This window comes from Arvicola amphibius, chromosome 3 (assembly GCF_903992535.2).
Source record: "Arvicola amphibius chromosome 3, mArvAmp1.2, whole genome shotgun sequence".
In the NCBI taxonomy this organism is placed as follows: Eukaryota; Metazoa; Chordata; class Mammalia; order Rodentia; family Cricetidae; genus Arvicola; species Arvicola amphibius.
Genome location: NC_052049.1, coordinates 134,474,083 through 134,496,908, shown reverse-complemented (window position 1 = coordinate 134,496,908; position 22,826 = coordinate 134,474,083). Strand labels below are relative to the sequence as shown.

Below are 22,826 nucleotides of genomic sequence, written 5' to 3'. Positions count from 1 at the left end.
AATGAAAAGAAAAAAGCTGTTGGGCAGTGGTGGTGCACACCTTTAATCCTAACACTCAGGAGGCAGAGATAGGCAAATCTCTATGAGTTTGGGGCTAGCCTGGTCTAGAAAGTGAGTTTTAGGACAGTCAGGGCTGTAACACAGAGAAACCCTGTCTTGAAAAATCAATCAATCAATCAATCAATAAATAAAAATAGAAAAAAAAGAAAAAATTAGTGTGTAAGCTCAAAAGTGAAAAAAAAGAAGACAGAAAACACTATTGAATTTCATAAAAAAACGTAGAAGACGCTGCAGAGATGGCTCAGTGGGTGAAGTACTTGTGTGTAATCTAGTGATAGGGAACTCACTGGCCAGCTAGTCTAACCAAAATGGTGAGGTTCACTGAGAGATAGTTTCAAAACATAGGTGAAGGGCAATAAAGGAAGACATACAACATCAACTCTAGCTTACATACACCAAAACCAAACAAATAATAATAATAAAATGCAGAAGATGTAACTTTTAGATGATTGCCCAGAAGAGACACGGGGATAAAAACCAACAAGAGTCTTCCAGACAGCGAGACGTGGCCTGAAGAGAACAGAGCCCTCCTATTCCCATTAGCAGCAAACAGACATACAAAAGCAGGGCTTCTAGTTTTCCTTTGCTGCTTTTTTTTTGTTGTTGTTGCTGTAATTTTGTAAGGCAATTTTTGTAGCACCCCCCTCTTTTCTAATGTTCTTTGTGTAATGTTTCTTTACGGAGAATGTCCAAACCTCGAGACTACAGTGTTCTGTGTTTAGAAAGAACATAACTCCAACAGCACAGATTTTATTCTCATATGAACAACCTTTTCCACAGTTGAACAGAGGGTCTTGCACCTATCAGGCGTTTATTGCTAGCTCTGTTTTTGCATTTTCAGATGATGTGGTCTCAAACTGTTGGGCTCAAGTGACCCTTTTACCCCAGTTTCCAATACTGCTAGGATTACAGATGTGAACCACTTGGCTTTATAATAAAAAGAGAAGATTGGCCTGCTCTGGTGGCTCTGTCTGGAAGGAATTATAGAAGAGACAGTGGAAACTGGCCTGGTCACTTCCCCATGCCCACTCAAATATCTGCTAAGTTGAACCACGCATGTTTTAACCTATGTCTGGTATTTTAAGATGTGTTTAAATGTTTTCTTTCATAACTAGGGTAAGATAGTTGTCACCCTGAAAATTTTGAAACTTACAACATTATTACAACTGCAGGTGTTATGGCTCCACCTGCAGTTCTAGCACTTGGGAGGCTACAGCAGAAGGACTTCCCGGACTGCGCTACATAGTAAGTTTCAAGCCAGCTGTGGTGACAAAGTAAAACCCTATTTCAACCAAACCAAACCAAACTAGACCAGATAAATATTATCACACTAGGAAGAACACCAAAAGCAAAATCTGAGAAGCAGATGTGGGGGTGCACACCTATAATCTAGCACTTAGGAGGTGACAACTGGAGCAAGAAGGAATCTTGGCTAGCTTGGGCTTTGAATCCCTGTCTCAACCGATCAACATAGCCTTAGTGTTCTTTGAGAATCTATAATGGATTCCAAAGGATAATTCATTTTTTAAAATGTATGCATCAAATTCTATGACGTCTTAAACCATACAATTATAGAGGTTACATATGTGGTAATTCTATTACAAAATAATACAGAAATGTCAGAGAAGAATCAAGGACAGGAAGAGATAGTTCAAGTTAGAGAGAAGGGCTAAAGATAAGCACGTTCGGCAAATAAGTCATCATGTGGAAGAACTATTTCACATGGAGAAAAACAATAGAATAACTAGAAATAATCTGGAAGCCCTGACTTAAAATTTGAGTGTTATTGTGAACATACAATGTTTCTCAATGAATATAGTCTAGCTATATATGGAAAAATAGTATATGCAGATATTTATTTATAAATAAACAACAAAATCCCATCAACTTTATTCTCAGGCTAGAGAAACAAGTCTTAAGTTATACACATATTGTTAGAACTTAGTTTTCAGTTAGAATTTAAAAAATTCTACTTTATTATTATTAGTTTTGTGTGTGGGTGGTACATATGTCTGTGCACCATATGTGAGCCTGGTGCCCGAAGAAGCCAGAAGAGGACATGGAATCCCCTGGAACTGCAGTTACAGATGGTTGTAAGCCACCATGTGGGTACTGGAAATCAAAATGGGGTAAATCCCCTGGAAGAGCAGCCAGTGCTCTTACTGCTGAGCCATCTCTCCAGCCCATACATGACTCTTGTAAATGAACAAAACAATGAGTAAAACCCCAGCATTGCATTTTAGGATTTATTTCAATCAAAGCTCTAAAGCACAACATACAAATGACCAATCCTTTTCCCTCTGGTATATAAAGGGACAAATTTCAAATCCTCATAGCATGTGTGTTTTAAGCAGGTGAAAACATCTAAAGGTTGACCTGTGGCAGGGTTACAACACTAACAATCCCTTCTTAACTGCACCTCCAAGACCAGTGAACAAGCAACGTTTGGTGGGTCACATAGATCACCTATCCAAAAACTAGGGAGATAAATGGTCTAGGAAAGGAGGCAAACCAGACAAACTTAATTAAGGTACCCAACTAAGTAGTATGTTAAATAATGGGAAGAAATAAAGGGACTTACCTGCACTGCCAAGCTGTTTATAAAACCTGTACTCTAAATGAAGTTGTGGAGCACGTGATTTTATTGGTTCCTGAAACCCAAACAGAAAAACTGTGGTCAAATTTCAAGAAATGGGCTTTTTTTTCCCAATCTCAGATTTTTCAGAATGAACAGGGCTAAGATCCTTTCATGTTCTTGAGATGATCTGCACATGACAAATAAGGCCCTTAATAAAAAACAAAACTACAACAACCACCACAACCAAAATTCCTTGAACTTGTACACTCAACAAGGATGCCTACTATCAAAGCAGAAGGGGAGTTTTAGTACTATGGAGAAACTAGAACCCTTCTGTGTTGCTAGCCTTAATTTAAAATGGTGCAGCTGCCAGTACGTCCACTTTTCCAGCACAGAAGAAATGAAGTCAGGAAGATGAGGTGTGCAAGGTTATCCTTGGCTACATATCAAGTTCAAAGAAAGCTTAAATTACATGACAGCCCACCTCAGAGAACAAAATGAATGAACGGATGAATGAATGGAATGGTGCAACTGAAGATGTTGTAGTCAATCAATTCTACTTCTGGGTACAGCTCATAAGCATGTGCCACCACAAACGGTTTTATGTGGTGAGGAGAATCAAAGTCAGAACTTCATGCATGCTAGGCAAGCATTCTACCAACTGAGTTACAGCCCGGCTCTTCAAACATTTATTATATTTTTGTAATAGCAACATTTGAAAACTTCCATTTCAGAATACACAATAAATTATTGTTATCTAAAAAAAAGAACAAAAAACAAAAAACAAAACAAAACAAAACAAAAAAACCCAACAGTCTATTGCTGGGTGGTGCATGCCTTTAAACCCAGCACTCGGGAGGCAGAGGCAGGTAGATCTCTGTAAGTTGGAGGCCAGCCTTGTCTACAAGAGCTAGTTCCAGGACAGGCTCCAAAGACACAGAGAAACCCTGTCTCGAAAAACCAACCAACCAACCAAACAAACAAACCAAACGGTCTATAAACTGTTTTCTTAGAACACAGAATCTATAAATCACAGAACTCAGAAGCTTCTTTCAAATTACCTAGTTCATTTACCCTTTGCTTTTAGGAAAGTTTAAGCTAAATAAATTCAGACATTGAGTATTTTATATCTTCAAGGAACTCCACGAAAGACAAACTCACAGGGTTCCACAATCACTAGAACTGACTTTGTGTTTCCCATGATTATCATAATTAAGAGAAATGCACATAATACCAGATAGTCACTTGACTGCTCTCTTCAGATAGAAGAACCACTCTTCATTTGATTATGTCATCTACTTTATCACCAACAAAGTAGCCAGTTACAGAATGTGTTTAATAGCAAAACCACCAGCAATAATTTCATGAGAAACAGAGGGGACAGAATGAGATGAAATTAGAGCTGGAAAATTACTTCCCAGCTCCAAAGAGATAATTTCTAGAGAATGGCAAAGCACGAGGGAAATGAATTTAAAAGCCATAGGATTGTTACTTGAATTTCATGCTAGAAACCTTAGCAGAAAATATTCAATATGACCTTCAATATCTTAGTAAATCTTCAATAAATAAACAACAATTAATCTTCATAAACACTCAGTGTTGAAAGTGAGCTTATACCTCACACTTAGTCACGAAGGACATTGTTTTGTTAATCACAGGAATGCACATCCTTCAGCTAGTCTCTTGAGCACATGGCTGAAAACTATTCAAGCAAATATGGCTTCAGGACCTGTTCTGGAAGCATTAAGAACAGAAAGTCTGCCAAACATACAAACAGCGGTTTTGAGAAAAGCAGCAAGATGAATAACTTGCTAAGTAGCTGAGAATGATCTTGAAGTCCAGGTCTTTCTCTACCTCCAATACCTCCTGAGTACTGGGACTGCAGCTGTGAAACAGACAGACACCTTACTGGTTTTTGTCATTGCTGTTTTTCGGGGTGTGGTGGGGGCTTGATCTCTCATTCTACAACCCAAGCTAGCCTAGAACTTTCAGTGATCCCTTTGCTTCACCTCCCAAGGGCTGAAATTACAAATGGGAATCATCACGTCTGGTTATTTGTATATGTGTTTAAGATTTATTTTTACGTATGTGTATGTGTTTTGACCTCTGTACATATGTATGTATGTATGTATGTATATCTACATAAGAGGGAGCTGGATCCCCCCAGGCTGGAGTTTCAGGTAGTTGTGAGTTACCTGACATGGGTACTAGAAACTAAACTACAGTTCTCTCCAAGAAATTTACTGTTTGTTCAGCCACCTCTGCACTTCCTACTTTGCATATTTTAAGTAGTCTTCAGTTATTTATGATGATGATGATGTGTGTATAGGGGAGGAGTACAGGTGCCACAGCGTGCGTGCGTGTGTGTGTGTGTGTGTGTGTGTGTGTGTAGGTTAGAAGACACTTTGGGGAACCTTCCACATTTATGCAGGTTCTGAGTATTGAACACAGGTTATCAGGACTGCATAACAAGCATATATACACATACAGTTCTACTTTATGAATTTTTAAATGTTCATAAAAACTAAAGGAACAAGAACTACAATGAAGATCCAAATGAAGTAGAATTGAGGTGTTAGCACAAGCCTTTAATTCCTGCACTAAGGAGGCACAAGCAGGCGGATCTCTGGATTTGAGGCCAGTCTACAGAGCCAATTCCAGAACAACCATAGCTACACAGAAACCCTGTCTCAAACAACAAAAAACAAACAGCAGTACCAAGTTTACTGCAATTCTGTAGTAGATGTTGATTGCTTATGAACAGAGAGCTGGCCATCTGCCAGAATCACAGCTATTCTGGAACATGCAAGCCTGCCTGAAATCCTAGATCAATGCTAGATGGCTGTCTTATGCAATGAAAGGAGATCAGTTACTATTGCTCTATGTCCCTTGAATAAGCTCAACAGCAAGGGATGAAGCCCACAGATATAACTGCTATACTCTAAACAGGAACTCATCTCAGCCTTTCCTTTCTGCCTTCCTCCATCTTCTAGCCTTCCTTGGACCCCAGGACCCCACCTATATTATAGTGGCACTCTACAACTGAGATATAACTCCAACCCAAAAATCTACTTTTTATATTGCCCACACAAAGCGGAATAAAGCCTGATAAAGATAAATGAAGAAAAAGTGAAATGTCTGTCAATGATATTACTAATGTTATAGAAACATATCTATATAGTCCAAAGTGTTAAGAACATGATAGAAGAAATCTAGACAGAAAGTCTCAAAAGAAGCCTTGAAAAATAATGTCAAAAATATAGTAGTAAAACAGAAATTTAAAGGTGCAAGTTTTTACATTAATTTAGGGTGTTTTTTTCTCAAATGTTATTTTGTTTTGTTTTTAGCTTATTGAAACAGGGTCTCACTGTACTTACTATATATATAGCTCAGGCAGGCCTCAAACTTAAAATACTCCTACCTCTGCTTCAACAGTGCTCGAATTACCAGGGGCCACTAACACACTTGGCTGTGTTTTGAGTACTTCTTGTTCAGTAGCTGGTGTAGGAGGTCCTTCTGTATTTGTGTTGATTTCACTGGTTGAATAAAGAAGCTGCATTGGCCTTTTGATAGGGCAGCCCTTGGGTGGGCGGAGTAGACAGAACAGAATGTTGGGAAGAAGGGAAGTGTGGCAGATGCCATGCATCTCCTGCCCAAGACAGATTTTGGTTAAACTCATGCCGGTAAGCCATGACCTCATGGTGAACACAGATTAATAGAAATGGGTTAATTAAGATGTGAGAGTTAGCCAATAAGAGGCTAGCACTAATGGGCCAGGCAGTGTTTAAATGAATACAGTTTCTGTGTAATTATTTCAGGGTTAAGCTAGCCAGACGGTGGGACACAGTCCACCGCTCTCCTTACTACATACAAGTAGCCTCAGATAATATAAGATTATACTGTGTGAAAAAGAAGTCAAACCACAAATGCACTAGAGCATACCTTCCCAGAACTAAATTTCTTTACAAAAAAACAAGTAGATAAACCCTTACTTGATCATCTTAAAAGATATTTGACCAGAATCACTACATGTGCTCTTTCTTTGTTTCTCTTTCTCTTCCTCCTCCTCCTCTTCTTGTTTTTGTTTTTGTTTTGTTTTTTTGAGATAGGGTTTCTCTGTAGCTTTGGAGCTTGTCCTTGAACTTGCTCTGTAGACCAGGCTGGCCTCGAACTCACAGAGATTGACCTGTCTTTGCCTCCCACTTGCTGGGATTAGAGGTGTGCGACACTACCACCTGGCCATTCTACTTTATTCATTACCTGCTCTATTTCTTCAAGAATTCTAAGTCAAAGACAAAAAGAAACCAGCATAGTTGCACAATAATCCCAGCACTGAGGGTGCTGAAACACAAGAGCTGCCATAAATTTACAATCAGTCTGGCTACCCATTGAGAACGGGGTCAGTCAGGGCTGAAAAGTGACCCTATCTCAACAAAACAAAACAAAAAAACCAAGCAGGAAAAAGAAAGACACGTGTGTGCTGGTGACACAGGTTGGTGGTAGAGTGCTTGTCTAGCATACATGAAGTCCTAGCTTCAAGCTCTATTATAACAACCAACAACAAAAATAACCCCAAACCTGAACATAGTGGCACAAACATGAAGTCTCAGCACTTGAAAGGAAGCAGAAGGATCAGGATACCTCAGGTATACATTGAGTTTGAGTTTTAGGCCAGCTTGAGTTACAGGAAACTCCTCAAAAAGGGGAACAGAGCCCAGAAAGTTCCAAAGGCACCGCTTGTCCTAAGTCCTGATACTTGTCCTCTCCTTTGTAGAGAAACTAATCTGGCAACTGCTACTCTTTCAGAAAAGAATCCTAACAACCCCACAAATTGACAAGCTAAAGAAGATAAAAAGCCTAAGCAAGGCTATAGGGAATGTTTTTGTGGGAGTTTTGTTGTTTCTTGAAATAGGGTCTCAAGGCACAGAATAGCCTCTAAGTAGGTGTATATCTTGCCCACCCCTTGATGTGGGATTCCCCTCTGAATGCTGTGAATACCGTTGGTTAATAAAGAAGCTGTTTCAGCCAATGGCTTAGTAGAACAGAGGTAGGTGGGGAAAACTAAACTGAATGCTGGGAGAAAGAAGGCAGAGTCAGAAGAAGCGAAGTAGCCCTGACAGAGACAGATGCTGGAACTTTAAAAGGTAAGACACAGCCTAACGGCAATACACAGATTAATAGAGATGTGTTAATTTAAGATATGAGTTAGCCAGAAATATACTTAAGCTATTGGCCAAACAGTATTGCAAATAATATGGTTTCTGGGTCATGATTTCAGGGCTGAAGAGCAGGGAACAAACAAGCGGCCTCCTACAACAACCCCTCCTCCCCAAATTATTGGGATTACAGGCATGCGCCATTATAAATAGTTTGACAACGTTTTGTTTTGTTTTGTTGAAGCAGGGTCTCACTGTGTAGCCCTGGCTAAGCTGGAACTCACTATGAAGACCTTGAATTTACAACGATCTACATGCTTTTGGCTTAAACTCAAACTCAATATAAACCCAAGGATGACACTGACCTCCTGATCCTTTTGCCTCCTTATTTAAGTGGTGGAATTAAAAGCATGTGCTGAAAAGTGTGTGGAGTCATACCTGGCTTGATAGGTTTTTAAAGCAATGGTTCTCAACCTGTGGGTCATGACCCCCTTGGCAAACTTCCCTTTCAAAAATATTTATATTATGATTCATAACATTAGAGAAATTAAAGCTATGAACTAGTAATGGAAGTAATTTTATGCTTGGGGTAACTATAGTATGAGAACTGTATTAAAGGGTTGTAGCGTTCGGAAGGTTGAGAACCACTGTTTTAAAGCATCAATGAGATGGTCAGACTTGGTTTTCTGTTGGTAAATAGACCAATAAATGCCATATATTTAAAAAATAGATGTCACCGAATGGTGGAATGGCATGCCTTTAATCCTAGCACTCAGGAGGCAGAGGCAGGCAGATCTCTGTGAGTTCAAGGCCAGCCTGATCTACAGAGCTAGTTCCAGGACAGAGCTACACACAGAGAAACCCTGTCTCAAACATACATACATACATACATACATACATACATACATACATAAAAATCAGTTTTAAAAAAAAAAGATGTCAAGGGGCTCCAGAGAAGTGCTGACTGGTTTAGAGCAGTTGTTCTTAAAGATGACCCAGGATCAATTCCCAGCATCAGCAAATTAGTACACAAGCATCCAGTTTCAGGGGACTGGAACACTCCCTTCTGGCCTCCATGGCACCAGGCATACAAACAGTGTGCACAATACAATCAATTAAGTTTGACTTATCTTTGCTATTGCTACAGTTAGTACCATTTATATGGCATTACACAATATATAGTGCTTTATCATTATAACATCCTGATGCAGGAAAAATAACTACTTGGCATCATATACACAGTAAAAATAGCATGAGCATTAATGTGAATGCCTACAATGGCTTTCTGTAAGACATTAGCATCAATACACAAAGACCACAAACACACACACATTCTACTCACCAGTTTAATGGCTACATATTCATTGGTGTAGAGATTTTTACCTAAGGGAAAAAGAGAATATATACATTTAGTGACATTAGCTTACAAGGTCATGAGAAAGATAGATTTTTCTAACAGGGCTCCTGTATTTGAAGACTGAGCTAAGTGAAAAGCTAAACAGATAATGAGAACCAGCAGGACTAGGACAAAAACAGCTTGAGAATCTAAATATGTAAGCTACACAAGAGACTCTTGTTTGTTTTAAAATGGAGAAAACCAACCAAATCTACCTCCTCTCATCAACAGATCTATGACTCTGAATGACTATATATGGAGCAGCATAAATATTAACTAGAAAAGCAAGAGAGCAGAAGTAAGGGAATGCATCTGAATGTCTTAATACCTAGCATATACTAACATCATCGGTTCAACTAAGTCACACTCAGTTCTTGAACTTCAGAGAAGATAACCTAGCTCTTTGCATAGTCCTGTGTATCTGATTAAACCTCAGTCAATAAATTATAAAATGTGATGATGTTAAGACAAAAATATGAAAGAGTACATAGAAGAGTCTGGATAATATAGAAAATACATTTGGGTACAAACAATATTTCATGTCAGAAAGTGGCCTGAAGAATAAAGGTCACTTTCTTTATTTAAATAAAAAAAAATCCAGGTTGGATAGGGTGACATACCATTAACCCCAGGTGTGGGGAGGGCAGTAAGTAGGCAGGTGGATCTCTGTGAGTTCAAGGTCAGTTTGGTCTACATTAGCAGTTCCAGGCCAAGTAGAACTATATAAGACCCTATCCTATCTCAAAAGAAAAAAGAAAAAAAAACTTTTAATTCATTTGATCATGTGCATTTAAAAATAGGTCCACAATTTTTTAAAAAAAGTTTTTAATATTATAAACTTGTTTTAATGTAAATGTATTTCTTTAACTCTACAAGTGAAAAAAAAATTTTCAAGAACAATGTGTCTTATTTGTTCTGCAGTTTAGTAAACAGAGGCCTTGATCTATCACGATATACTCTTGGGTGTGTGCACTACAGGAAAGGAGTACACATGCACGGCTATCCACAGGTTGTTTCTAATGAACCTTTCTGGCTTTTACCACTTCTTCTCATGCATCATATTCTCTAGTTGTTTGAGTCCAGTCAGAATACCAGACTGAGCCCGGTGGTGGTGGCGCACGCCTTTAATCCCAGAACTCAGGAGGCAGAGGCAGGCGGATCTCTATGAGTTTGAGGCCAGCATGGTCTACAAGAGCTAGCTCCAGGACAGGCTCCAAAGCCACAGAGAAACCCTGTCTCGAAAAACAAAACAAAACAAACAAAAAACAAACAAACAAATGAACAAAAAACCCAGAATACCAGACTGCATTTAGGAGCATTTCCTCTTGTTTTTAGTGTGTGTGTGTGTGTGTGTGTTTTGTGATACTGGGGATAGAATTCAGGGTCTTCCACATGCTGGGCATGCCCTGGACTACTACTGATCATCCCCAGCCTGAAAAAAAAATCTATTGTTTCTTCAGAATTTTTTTAGGTAGGCATAGGGTCTCATTATGTAGCACTCAACAGCCTGGAGCTGGTTTTTTATATGAGGTTCAAGAAGCTTAATAACAAATGAACATCTAGTTTCTAGAAAAGTGAAATGTCATTTCTTCTTTTTTTTTTTTTTTAAGACAGTATCTCACTATATAGCCCTTGTCAGTCTTCCTGGTCATCTAGATCAGGGTGGCCTTCAACTCAAGATCCATATGTCTTAGCCTCCCAACAGTGGTAGGACTAAAGGCATATACAACCACACCCCACTATATCTATCTATCCCATCCATCCATCCATCCATCCATCCATCCATCCATCCATCCATCCATGTTTGGAAACAGGCTCTCAAAATGTAGTCCAGGCTAGCCTTGAATTCATAACAATCTTCCTGTCTCAGTCTCTGAAGAGCAAAGAGACAGGTAAATGCCAGGTTTGTTATATATATATTTCTTTTTACCTTAGGGAAGTGGTGTGTTTCCTAAGGACAAGAATGTTTAGAGTCTCTCTCTCTCTCTCTCTCTCTCTCTTTCTCTCTCCTCTCTCTCTCTCTCTCTCCTCTCTCTCTCTCTCTCTCTCTCTTTCTCTCTCTCTCTCTGTGTGTGTGTATGTGTGGGGGGGAGAGCAAGCATGTGTGTGCATACTGAGGATTAAATTTAATGCTTTATCAATTAGGTTTGGTAAATGTTCTATCATTTAGCTACATCCCTAATCATAAATGCTTCTTATATCCCCAGCAACTAATGGAGTATCTGACATAGAGTAACAGATGTTTGCTAAAGTGAAGCAAATTGACTTGTTCCTAGCTTGTGGGTCCAATGACTATGAGGAGATTGGATCAGGAAAGGCTGACTTGAATTAGTCAGTCTATGGATTAGTTCACTGGTGGAGTCATAATTTTATGGCACTATTGACAGATAATAAAAACTAGCATATGGAGTCTGATAAAAGGAAGTCAGTCACCAGGACATAGTTTTGAATGGTCTATCTAGTTTGTGGAATCTTTTTTGTTCTCTCTCCCTTTCTACCAGACCCAATGGTGCACAGCTCTGCTGTACTATACCATTTACAAATATGTTTCGCCTCACCACCAGCCTATAGCAACAAACCCAGGGAATCAAGAACTGAAGCATCTGGAACCATGAACTAGATAAACTCTCCTCCTGCATGCTCTTTATGAGAAACTGACATATGGGTAAATTTTTGCTCCATTCTTCAGCTTGCTGAGAATCACCAATAGTCTAATGCCAGGGAAAAAAAATAAAGTGGTATTTTAAAAGTGTTTTCTTTGCCTTACTGTATAAGACAGAAGAGATTAACTAGAAGAAAAACAGGACATTTTCATAGCAGGGCATTTAAAGAACCACATTTGTGGCACAGAGTAGTTATAAAGATTACATGAGCATGTGAAAGTACTTTGTAAACTGGGAAGTACTAAATAAATCCTATTTTAATTATTATTTTAAGTATGAGTCTTTAAAAAACACTAAAACATATAAAATCTATATGCCAGATATTTTGAAGAGGGAAAAAACTAACTACCTTACCTATTGCATTTAATAGGAGATAAGAAAATAAGGGTCAAAAATTATGTCCTCATGCCAACTATGGTATGGTAGTCCACCCTTTTCATCTAGTGCTCGAAAGGTAGAGGCAAGAGGATCATTTGTTTAAGGGCTACATAAGATCTTGTCTTGAAAAAGAGAAAGGGTGAACAAGAATCAACAAGAGATGGGGGAAGAAGGACGAGGAAGAGAGAGAGCTGGAGAGCAGGAGAGGGAGAGCAGGAGGAGAGGGAGAGAGAGGAAGAGAGACGTTTTTAGTGAGAGGAGACCAGAAAGGCAAAGAGCAATTAATGTGCTTTTCTCCAAATTCTGGCTAAAAGAAAAGTGATAGATTAGGAAATGCTTCTGAGCTCCAAATTTCTATATAAAAGATATACTAAGTGCTGAAGTGAGGTATTTTCTGCAGGCGTGACAAGACCATCTGCGATCATGAAGATGACTGTGTGACCTACAAAACACCTTGGTCCTCAGTCATCACAACAAGAAAAGCAAGCAAGACAGTGACAGCTACATACATGGCAACAGTAATAGGGCTGCTAACACTTCCGGGCAGAAGGGCAGAGTTGGTACTATTGAGATCCTAGTTACCACTCAGTCCCCTCATTCCCTTCAGTTGTGTTTGGTCTTGGGCATAGTGTGTGATAAAGTATATAAAAAGGGAGAAGGTTGACTAGGGGTTAAGACTACAGAGATATAGCTCTCGTGAATAATCCCCATGCTGGAGTGGTGATGTGGGAGGTCCTTCTGTCAATGTGTTGCTTTTGTTGGTTAATGAATAAAGAAACTGCCTTGGCCTGATAGGGCAGAATTTAAGTAGGTGGGGAAGACAGAACTGGGAGGAAGAAAGCAGAGTCAGAGAGACGCCATGGATCTGCAGGAGACAGACGATGGGAATTTTAGCTAGCAAGCTACTGCCACGTGGCAATACACAGAAATGGGTTAAATTAAGATGTAAGAATTAGCCAATAAGAAACTAGAGCTAATGGGACAAGCAGTGACTTAATTAATACAGTTTTTTTGTGGTCATTTGGGGGATAAGCTAGGCCGGTGGCCAGGACGAACGAGCGGCCCTCCTCTGCAACAGGGTGGGGTCTTCTGGAGATTCAGCGAATTTCTAGTTACCTATGCTTTTGTAAAAAATCTCAATAAATTCAGCAGACTGTCCTTAAAAGAGGTGTCTTGGGTCTCTCGGTGCCCTACCTGGGGAGAACAGATGGTTCTTTACGTCTTCTGATAGAATGTAACAAGCATAAACTTAACACCAGGCATGGTGGCTGAAATTACAGAATGCCAACTGGGTTGTGTTTCTTTACTTTCTCTAAGAACACCAAAAGAACTGAATAATGTCATTCTCTGATCTAACAGCTAAGGTACACTGGAGATGATGTGGTAATTATTATGGGTTAAGCATTGTTCAAATAAATTCCTTTGCCAGGGGGCAAAGGCATCACCAAAATGGAACAGGGGCTGGTGAGATGGTTCATCAGGTAAAGGCGCTTGCCACTAAGCCTGATGATTTGAGTTAGATAGCTGGAGACCATGTGGTGGAAGGAGAAAATGAAAGCCCTTAAGCTCCATATGTACAAGATGGTACATGCCTAACCTGCCCTACCCTACAGGCAAAAAAAAAAAAAAAAGTTAGTAATTTTTTTAAAAACCTGTACAAGCCAATGTGAAACACAGTTATTTAGAAACTTAGTCATTCAGTCAAATATACTGTAGTCAGAAATTCTGCACTGGAAGAATTTAATGACAAAGATTCAGGGTCAAAATCCTGTCCATTTAAAATGAATAACTACTTCAGCTAAAAATATACATAAAACTATATGTATAACTACGACAAAAATAAGTAGTTTGATGGACTGAAAATCTACTCATCAGCTGGCATGATCCCTAACACTCAATCAAGGCTTTACTATTCGCTGTATAAATTCCACAGGTTTAATTTTTCTTCTAGGTTCTATCATTAAACTGAAACAGGAAGTCTTCCTTCAGATGTTTTGATGGCAGCATCATATCCAAGCTGCTCCTTTGGAAGGCTGAGTTTAGATATAAAAATACTCCCAGACCTCTGTATAATGCAGTTTTTTCTGCCATTAATGATAGAACCTAGAAAAAGAGATCAAGGGGATACAAATTAGAAAATAAGTCAAACTCTGTTTGCTGATGATATGAAAGTTTACATAAGGTCCTGATGAGGAGCAGAAGGAGAGAGAACATGAGAAAGAAAGTCAGGAACGTGAGGGATGCGTTCACTCATGGAGACAGTGGGACAGAACTAATGGGAGATCACCAGCTCCAGTTGGAATGGGACTGATGGATCATGCGACCAAACCCGTCTCTCTGAATGTGGCCAACAATGGGGGCTGACTGAGAAGCAAAGGACAATGGTGCTGGGCTTTGATTCTTCTGCATGGACGGGCTCTGTGGGAGCCTTCTCAGCTTGGTCGATCACTTTCCTGGACCTGGGGGGAGTTGGGAGGACCTTGGTCTTAACATAGAGTAGGGAACCCTGATGGCTCCTTGGCCTGGAGAGGGAGGGAGGGGAGGTATGGGTGGAGGGGAGGGGAGGGAAGGGGGAGGAGGAGGGGAGGGAAGGGAGAGGAGGAGGGGAGGAGATGGAAATTTTTAAATATAAAAAATAAACCATGAAAAAAAAAAAGAAACCTCAAAAATTCTACCAAGAAATTTCTACAACTCATAAACACTTTCAGTAATATAGCAGGATAAAAATTAACTCAAAAATCAGTAGCCTTTCTTTACACAGATGATAAATGGGCCGAGAAAAAAAAAAAGAGAAACATCACCCTTCACAATAGAGAGAAATAGCATAAAATATCTTGGAGTAACTCTAACCAAACAAGTGGAAGACTTGTATGACAAGAACTTTAAATCTTTGAAAAGAAAAACTGAAGAAGACACCAGAAAATGGAAATATCTCCCATGCTATGGGGTAGGTAGAATTAACACAGTAAAATGGCAATTTTACCAAAAGCAATCTACATACTCCATGCAATGCCCAGCAAAATTCTTCACAGACCTTGAAAAAATGGTACTCAACTTCATATGGAAAAGCAAAAAACCTAGGATAGCCAAAACAATCCTGTACAATAAAGAAACTTCTGGAGGCATCACAATCCCTGACTTCAAACTCTACTACAGAGCTACAGTACTGAAAACAGCCTTGGATTGGCATAAAACAGACAGGAGGACCAATGGAACTGAATCGAAGACCCAGATATTAATCCACACAACTTCAAACACCTGAGTTTTGACAACGAAGCAAAAATATAAATGGAAAAAAAGAAAGCATATTCAACAAATGGTGCTGGCATAACTGGATATCAACATGTAGAAGAATGAAAATAGATCCATATCTATCACCATGCACAAATTTCAAGTCCAAATGGATCAAAGACCTCAACATAAAGCCAGCCATACTGAAGCTCACAGAAGAGAAAGTGGGAAGCACACTTGTGAACGCATTGGAATGAAGAGAAGCTGGGTTTGTAACTCAGTTTTTAGAGTGCTTGCCTTGCATGCCCAGGGCCCCCAGGTTTGAGGCCCCAACATGGGCATGATTGCACACCCCTGTAATCCCAGCACTCTCTTTAGGAAAGTCATAGAAACTAGGCTAATTCCCAAGCTGTTTATCTCAAAATGAAGTAATTGTTTTGTTTTTTCAATTTCTTTTTTTAATTGATTTTATTGAGCTATATGTTTTTCTCTGCTCCCCTCCCCTTTAACCTCCCATGATCCTCACACTCCCAATTTACTCGGGAGATTTTGTCTTTTTCTACATCCCGTGTAGATTATATCAATGTATGTCTCTCTTAGGGTCCTCATTGTTGTCTAGGTTCTCTGGGATTGTGAATCATAGGCTGGTTTTCTTTGCTTTATGGCTAAATGCCATTTAGGAGTGAGTACATATGATATTTGTCTTTCTGGGTTGGGTTACCTCATTCAATATCATGTTTTCTAGATCCATTTATTTGCCTGTAATTTTCAAGATGTCTTTTTTTCTGCTGTGTAGTACTCCATTGTGTAAATGTACCACATTTTCCTTAGCCATTCTTTGGTCAAGGGACAGTTAGGTTGTTTCCAGGTTCTGGCTATTACAAACAATGCTGCTAAGAACATAGCTGAGCACATGTCCTTGTGGTACAATTGAGCATCCTTTGGGTATATACCCAAGAGTGGTATTTCTGGGTCTTGAGGTAGGTTGTTTCCTAATTTTCTGAGAAATTACCATAATGATATCCAAAGGGGCTGTACCAGTTTGCACTCCCGCCAGCAATGCAGGAGTGTTCCCTTTACTCCACAACCTCTCCAGTAATAAGTTGTCATCAGTGTTTTTGATCTTGGCTATTCTTACAGGTGTAAGATGGAATCTCAGAGTTGTTTTGATTTGCATTTCTCTGATGGCTAAGGATATTGAGCATTTCCTTAAGTTTCTTTTGCCATTTTAGATTCCTCTGTTGAGAGTTCTCTATTTAGGTCTATACCTCATTTTTTTTATTGGATTATTTGTTCTTTTGATGACCAATTTCTTGAGTTCTTTGTATATTTTGGAGATCAGACCTCTGTCTGATGTGGGGTTAGTGAAGATCTTTTCCCATTCTGTAGGCTGTTTTTTTGTTTACCTATTTTAGAGGTTCTCAACCTTCCTAATGCCACGACCCTTTAATACAGTTCCTTGTGTTCTGGTAATCCCAACCATAAAGTATTTTTGTTCATTGCTACATAACTGTAATTTTGCTACTGTTATGAACTGTAATGTAAATATTTTGGAGAGAGAGGCTCACCAAAGTGGTAGAGATCCATGGGTTGAGAACTGCTGACCTATGCTATGGTATGATTTAACCCTGTCCCTCCAGTGTCTAATGGGGAAGTTGTAGAATCTCTGAGGTGGGACTTATTGAGATCTTTAGATCATTGAGGGAATGATTGTGGAAAGTAGTTAACAAAGAGTCTTGAAGTTCTCATAAGGATGGTTACATAAAACTGTTAGCTTCTTCATCAACTCTAGCCACTGCCATATGGGAGGCAGTTAGGGGGTCGAGGCATCAAACCTCTACTATGCTATTTAGGCTTCTAGTCTTTGAAACTGTAACCTAAATGAAGGCATTTTTTTTTTCCTTTTTCCCTTTCCTTCCACAAATATCCATATCAGGTATTTTGTCATAGTAATAAAAATCTAACTAATATATCTCACCAGGTGTCAGATACTTGAATTATTTTAACTTCTTAAGGAACTACCAGACTGTCTTTCAAAGTAGCTGTGCCATTTTTCTCTCTCAATATCATTGTATAAGTGGTCCAATTTCTACATATTCTTCCCAGCAAACAGTAATTCTTACTACAGTTGGTGGGTATGAAGAAACAGTTTTCATCTGTATTTCCCAATGACTAAAGAAACTGAACAGTTTTCGTGTGCTTATCCTCTAATCTCTCTGGAGAAAAGTATATTCAAATTCTTTGTTCATCTTTTAAAAAGATTTATTTTTAATTGTGTGTGTGTGTGTGTGTGTGTGTGTGTGTGTGTGTGTGTGTGTGTGTGTGTGTGTGTGTGTGAATGTACATATGCTGGCACCAGAGGCACTGGATCCCTGAAGCTGAAGTTCCAGGGGGCTGTGAGCTACCCAAAATGGGTACAGGAAACTCGAGTCCACAGGAGGAGGTGTGCTCTGAAGTGCTGCACAATTGGCTTTGCTAATTTTTAATCTGGGTCATCTTTTTATTTATTGCTGAGTTTAAGAAGAGTTCTTTATATGTTTCTGAAAAATCCCTTTACTGAACATTCAATTTGCCAGTATTTTTCTTGTCCTATTACTTGAGTTGCCTTTTTACTTTCCTCTTTTTAAAATAATAGTAACAATAAGAAAGCATATCATGGTGCTGTGTGGAGGTCAGAAACAACTTTCAGGAACTGGATCTCTGTGGTGAGCCCACAAGTATTACACAGTAAATGCACAGCTGACAGATCTATTGGACTAACCCACAGGAGAAACCCATTTCAACAGAGTTGCGGGAACACCTGTCTTTTGGACAAGCCATTGTCCATTCTGTAGAAATCTTGTCAAATCATGGCATTCCTTCCTTCCATAATATCCCAGTATTGTATAAACCTGACTTTTCCTATAGGGCAACTGGATACCTTCCCTACACAGAGAATTTCTGGTGTGAAAGCATTCACTAGGTCAAACCTTTGTTCTCATTGCCATAATCTACATAAAACTAGTCCCCTACAACCTTCTTTATTGACAGAACTCATCGATAAGAAAAGAGCCCTAAACAGGAGGCAATATGTCTGCTCTAACAGCAGATGCAGGAAGGTGGAATCTACTGGTCTTCTGCTCTAACTTAACAAACTACTAATATTCTGTATTTACCCTTCACCATGGTTTCAACTAACATAAGCACATAGCCCAGGAAATTAACTGCTTATACAGGAAAAATACCCGAGTCACTAAAACTAGCTTCAGAGAGGAAAATTCTCACTTGGGCACCCTGCTGGAGTCAAAAGCAAAGTTCCCAAAAGAGATTCCCTTTAACTCAAACAGCTAGACTCTAATGCAAATCAAGCCCTTGGGTCACTAAGGCTACCAACAGCTGTGTTCCCTGCTGGTAGGGAGCTTCACAGCCAGGCCTCCTCTGAGATATAAGGCACCTCTTTGTCAGATCCATCGGTTTTTTGTTTTGTTTTGTTTTTCTTTTGTTTTTGTGACTCTGAAAATGCATGCTTGATACTATTGTTAGCGCCTATGAAACTGCTAACTTGTCGTTATGCCTATGTAGACTGAAAGCTTTGTGGAGACTGCCCCCACCATGTCCTTCTTCCCTTCTTCCTTTCCTTCGCCAAGAAATAAAGAAACCTATAGGAGAATTGTGTTTGAGTCAGTTTGTTCTACTCTGAGATCCCTTTCTCCAGCCAGTTTTCTTTTTTAAAAAAAGTTATTTATTTATTTTTATGTATACAATATTCTGTCTGTGTGTATGTCTGCAGGCCAGAAGAGGGCACCAGACCTCATTACAGATAGTTGTGAGCCACCATGTGGTTGACTAGGAATTGAACTCAGGACCTTTGGAAGAGCAGGCAAAGCTCTTAACCTCTGAGCTATCTCTCCAGCCCCTCTCCAGCCAGTTTTCCTCTGCCATAGTGAATCTTTCTGGATCCTGAGGCTTAATGGGCTTAGCCCCAAAATAAACTCAATAGTTCTTTTCTTCCACCATGGTTCCCAAGGACTGATCTTGGGCATGAGCAATAACACTTTTTACTGACCAAGCCATACTGTTCTTCCTTGATGATTCTGTTTAGGTAATACAAAAGGTTTTATTTGTTACCAGGCATGGCAGCACTCAGGAGATAAAGACAGGCAGAACTTTGTGAATTCAAGACCAGCCTGGTTTACATATCAAGTTTCAGGCCATTCAGGGTGATACGGTGAGATCCTGTCTTTAAATTTTTCAATATTTATGAAGTCTACTATATCTATTTTCTCCTACTTACTAGGCCTTTGGTATCACATTTAAAAAATTACTATCATGAAACAGACATAAGAAGAGTAAAATTTTTGCTGTTTGAGACAGCATTTCTCTGTGTAACCCTGGCTGTCCCAGAACTCACTCTGTAGACCAGGTTGACTTCTTTGAATTCATGGAGATCTACCTGACTCTGCCTCTGCCTCCAAGTGCTGGGCAAAGGTATGTGTCCTATCACCTGGTTAAGAATAGTAAAATTTACTGCTAAGTTTTTAGGGTTTCTGTTTGTTTTCTGAGACAGGGTCTGATTGTATAGTTTAGCTAGCCTGGAACTCCACACAGACACCAGCCTGGGCATAAACTCAGAAATCCACCGGTCTCTGCCTACTAAGTGCTGGAATTAAAGGCATTTATTATGCCTAGCTTTGTCTTAGTTTTCTTCTAAGAGCTGTATAGTTTGGGTTTTGTATTTAATCCTTTAGTCTATCGTGCTAATTTTTCTATTTAAGAATTCAATGTTTAGACTTCTGAATATTTTCACTATTTTGGAAAAAATTCATTAAATAATATAAAATATCTCCAAAATAATCCCAATGACTGTCAATAAATATTGATTTATTAATATCCTTGTTTCTTTTCCTGTTGTGATAAAATACCTTGACAAAATTATTATTATTTTATTTTTCCGAGACAGGGTTTCTCTGTACTTTGGAGCCTGTCCTGGAACGAGCTCTTGTAGACCAGACTGGCCTCAAATTTATAGAGAAGGCCTGGCTCTGCCTTCCAAGTGCTGGGATTATATGCGTGCGCAACCACGACCCAATTTGACAAAATTAATTTAAGGGAGAAATGGTTTATTGAGCTCACAGTTCCAGGCTACAATCCATTACAGTGGGGGGATCACAGCAGCAGGAAGCTGCCTTGAGGAGCTAGTTACCTGCATCTGCAGTCAAGAAAACAGGGCTTCCAAACTGCGTGGTGAGTGAGGCACTTGCCATGACAATCTGAGTTCATCCCTGGAAATCATACTGTGGAAACAGAAACTACCCTGACAAGTTGTCCTATGACCTACACACACACACACACACACACACACACACACACACACACACAGAGAGAGAGAGAGAGAGAGAGAGAGAGAGAGAGAATAAAAAAGAAACAAATATAATGCATGTTCCCTAGCTTTTTTTTCTCTACTTTTTTTTTTTAAACTATCTAGGATTTCCTGCTTAGAGAATGGTGCTACCAGCAGATGGGAGATCTCACCAAAATTAACACTATCAGGATAGTCCCCTAGAGACATGCCCAGAAGCTCATCTCCCAGGTGATTATAACTTCTGTCAAGCTGACAATTTAACACCAATCATCACAACTGATACTGTCTTTCCTAAGTCTTCAAATTTGCCCTATCTAAGGAAACGGTATATAAAAATAAGTTTTTTAATATGTATTTATTATGTATACAATATTCTGTCTGTGTGTACACCTGCAGGCCAGAAGAGGGCACCAGACCCCATTACAGATGGTTGTGAGCCACCATGTGGTTGCTGGGAATTGAACTCAGGACCTTGAAGAGCAGGCAATGCTCTTAACCTCTGAGCCATCTCTCCAGCCCCCTAAAAATAAGTTTTTATAGAAATAATCTTTCCTGCACTATGGAAGTTAGCCAGTAGTGAGGAAACTTCCAGGTTGGTAACAACTTGATTTCTCCACATCCTATGACTAAGTAGATAGTATCTTTAGCAAGAGTCTCAGTCAGTTTGTGTCTGTCTCTCTTTTAAAGATTTGTGTATGTGTACTTTGCTCATATTTATGTACCACATACAGTCCTGATGCCCTTGGAGGGCTGAAGATGGCATTAGATTCCCTGAATCTAGAGTTAAGGACAGTTGTGAGCCATTATGTGGGTGCTGGGAATTGAACTCAGGTTCGCTACAAGAACAACAGATGCTCTTACTGCTGAGCCATCTCTCCAGCCCCGAGCAATAGGGTCTTATTATCAAGTTTTGTTGGGGCAGCTGGCCCAATCCCTGCGTTCAGGGGCGTGGCTGCTCCAGCGGGGTAGCCATGCCCCTTAAATAGGATTGGGGAGCCGGAAGGCCGCCCGTTCGTTTGCCCCGCGCTCACTCCGCTGGACCCTTGGTTCTGTAAGTTCCCTTATCTCCCTTTGTATTAAACTTAAATAATTATAAAAGGACTATTTTTGGTTATTTCCAATCTTCGCCACATCAAAGTTTTAGAGGGTAACCAAGAACAATGGCAATTTCTGGAAATGGGAGAGGGGGGCTGGAATATGGAGTCCCACTGACCAACAACTTAGAAAGTGGTAACCTACGCCTGGCACTGGGTGTTATAAAAATTGATAGCCAATGGTGTCTAGGAAAGACAGGCACTGTCCATTGTTATAGGGTAGAACCGTTTTAAACCACACACACACACACACACACACACACACAGACAAGCTTCTACAGTCGTTTTCTAATAGCTTTATCAAAGGTCTTTAGTATTGTTATATAAAGAGATAGTATTAGCGATCTCTCCTCTCCTCTGTCCTCCCACCTATGTACACATTGCTGGGGAAGCAAAGCAATCACAGCTTACACAGCTGTGAGCCCTATGAGCTTCACAAGATCAAGGCAACCAAAGCACCAGTATGGATGAGGAGGAGTGCAGTAACTACTACCTTAGCTGAGCCATTTCCACACATCCTGCACAGAGATTTTAAAAAAAGTGTGTTTATGTGTCTGTACACTCATGTGTGCAGATGTGAGTTTATGTATACCACATGCATACATGTGCCTGAGAAGGCCAGAGAGGGCATTAACTTCTCTGGAACTGGAGTACAGGAATTTAGGAACCCACCTAACTTGGTTGTGGGAAACAAAACCCGACTTCTCTGCAAGAGCCGTTACACCCCTAACCACTCCAGCCACCACAGAGATTTCTTCCACCCCACCCCCCAGGTTTTTTTTGTTTTGTTTTGTTTGTTTTTGAGACAGTTTCTCTGAGTAACCCTGGGCGTCCTAGAACCAAACACTGTAGAAACAGGCTGGCCTCAAACTCACAGAGATCTGCCTGCCTCTGCCTCCCAAGTGCTGAGATTATTGACGTGACACAGC

At 39.8% G+C, this 22,826-nt stretch overlaps 1 protein-coding gene across 1 annotated transcript in view; it reads right to left on the bottom strand.

Moving 5' to 3' along the window:
* Csnk1g1 (casein kinase 1 gamma 1) overlaps positions 1 to 22,826 on the bottom strand; it is a 151,060-nt gene that overhangs the window by 76,788 nt on the left and 51,446 nt on the right. Inside the window, exons 3-4 of the mRNA XM_042054723.1 lie at positions 9,137 to 9,177; positions 2,642 to 2,711 (exon numbers count right to left, since the gene is read on the bottom strand). Of these exons, the coding sequence (XP_041910657.1) occupies positions 2,642 to 2,711; positions 9,137 to 9,177 (111 nt within the window). The remainder of the gene's footprint in view (positions 1 to 2,641; positions 2,712 to 9,136; positions 9,178 to 22,826) is intronic.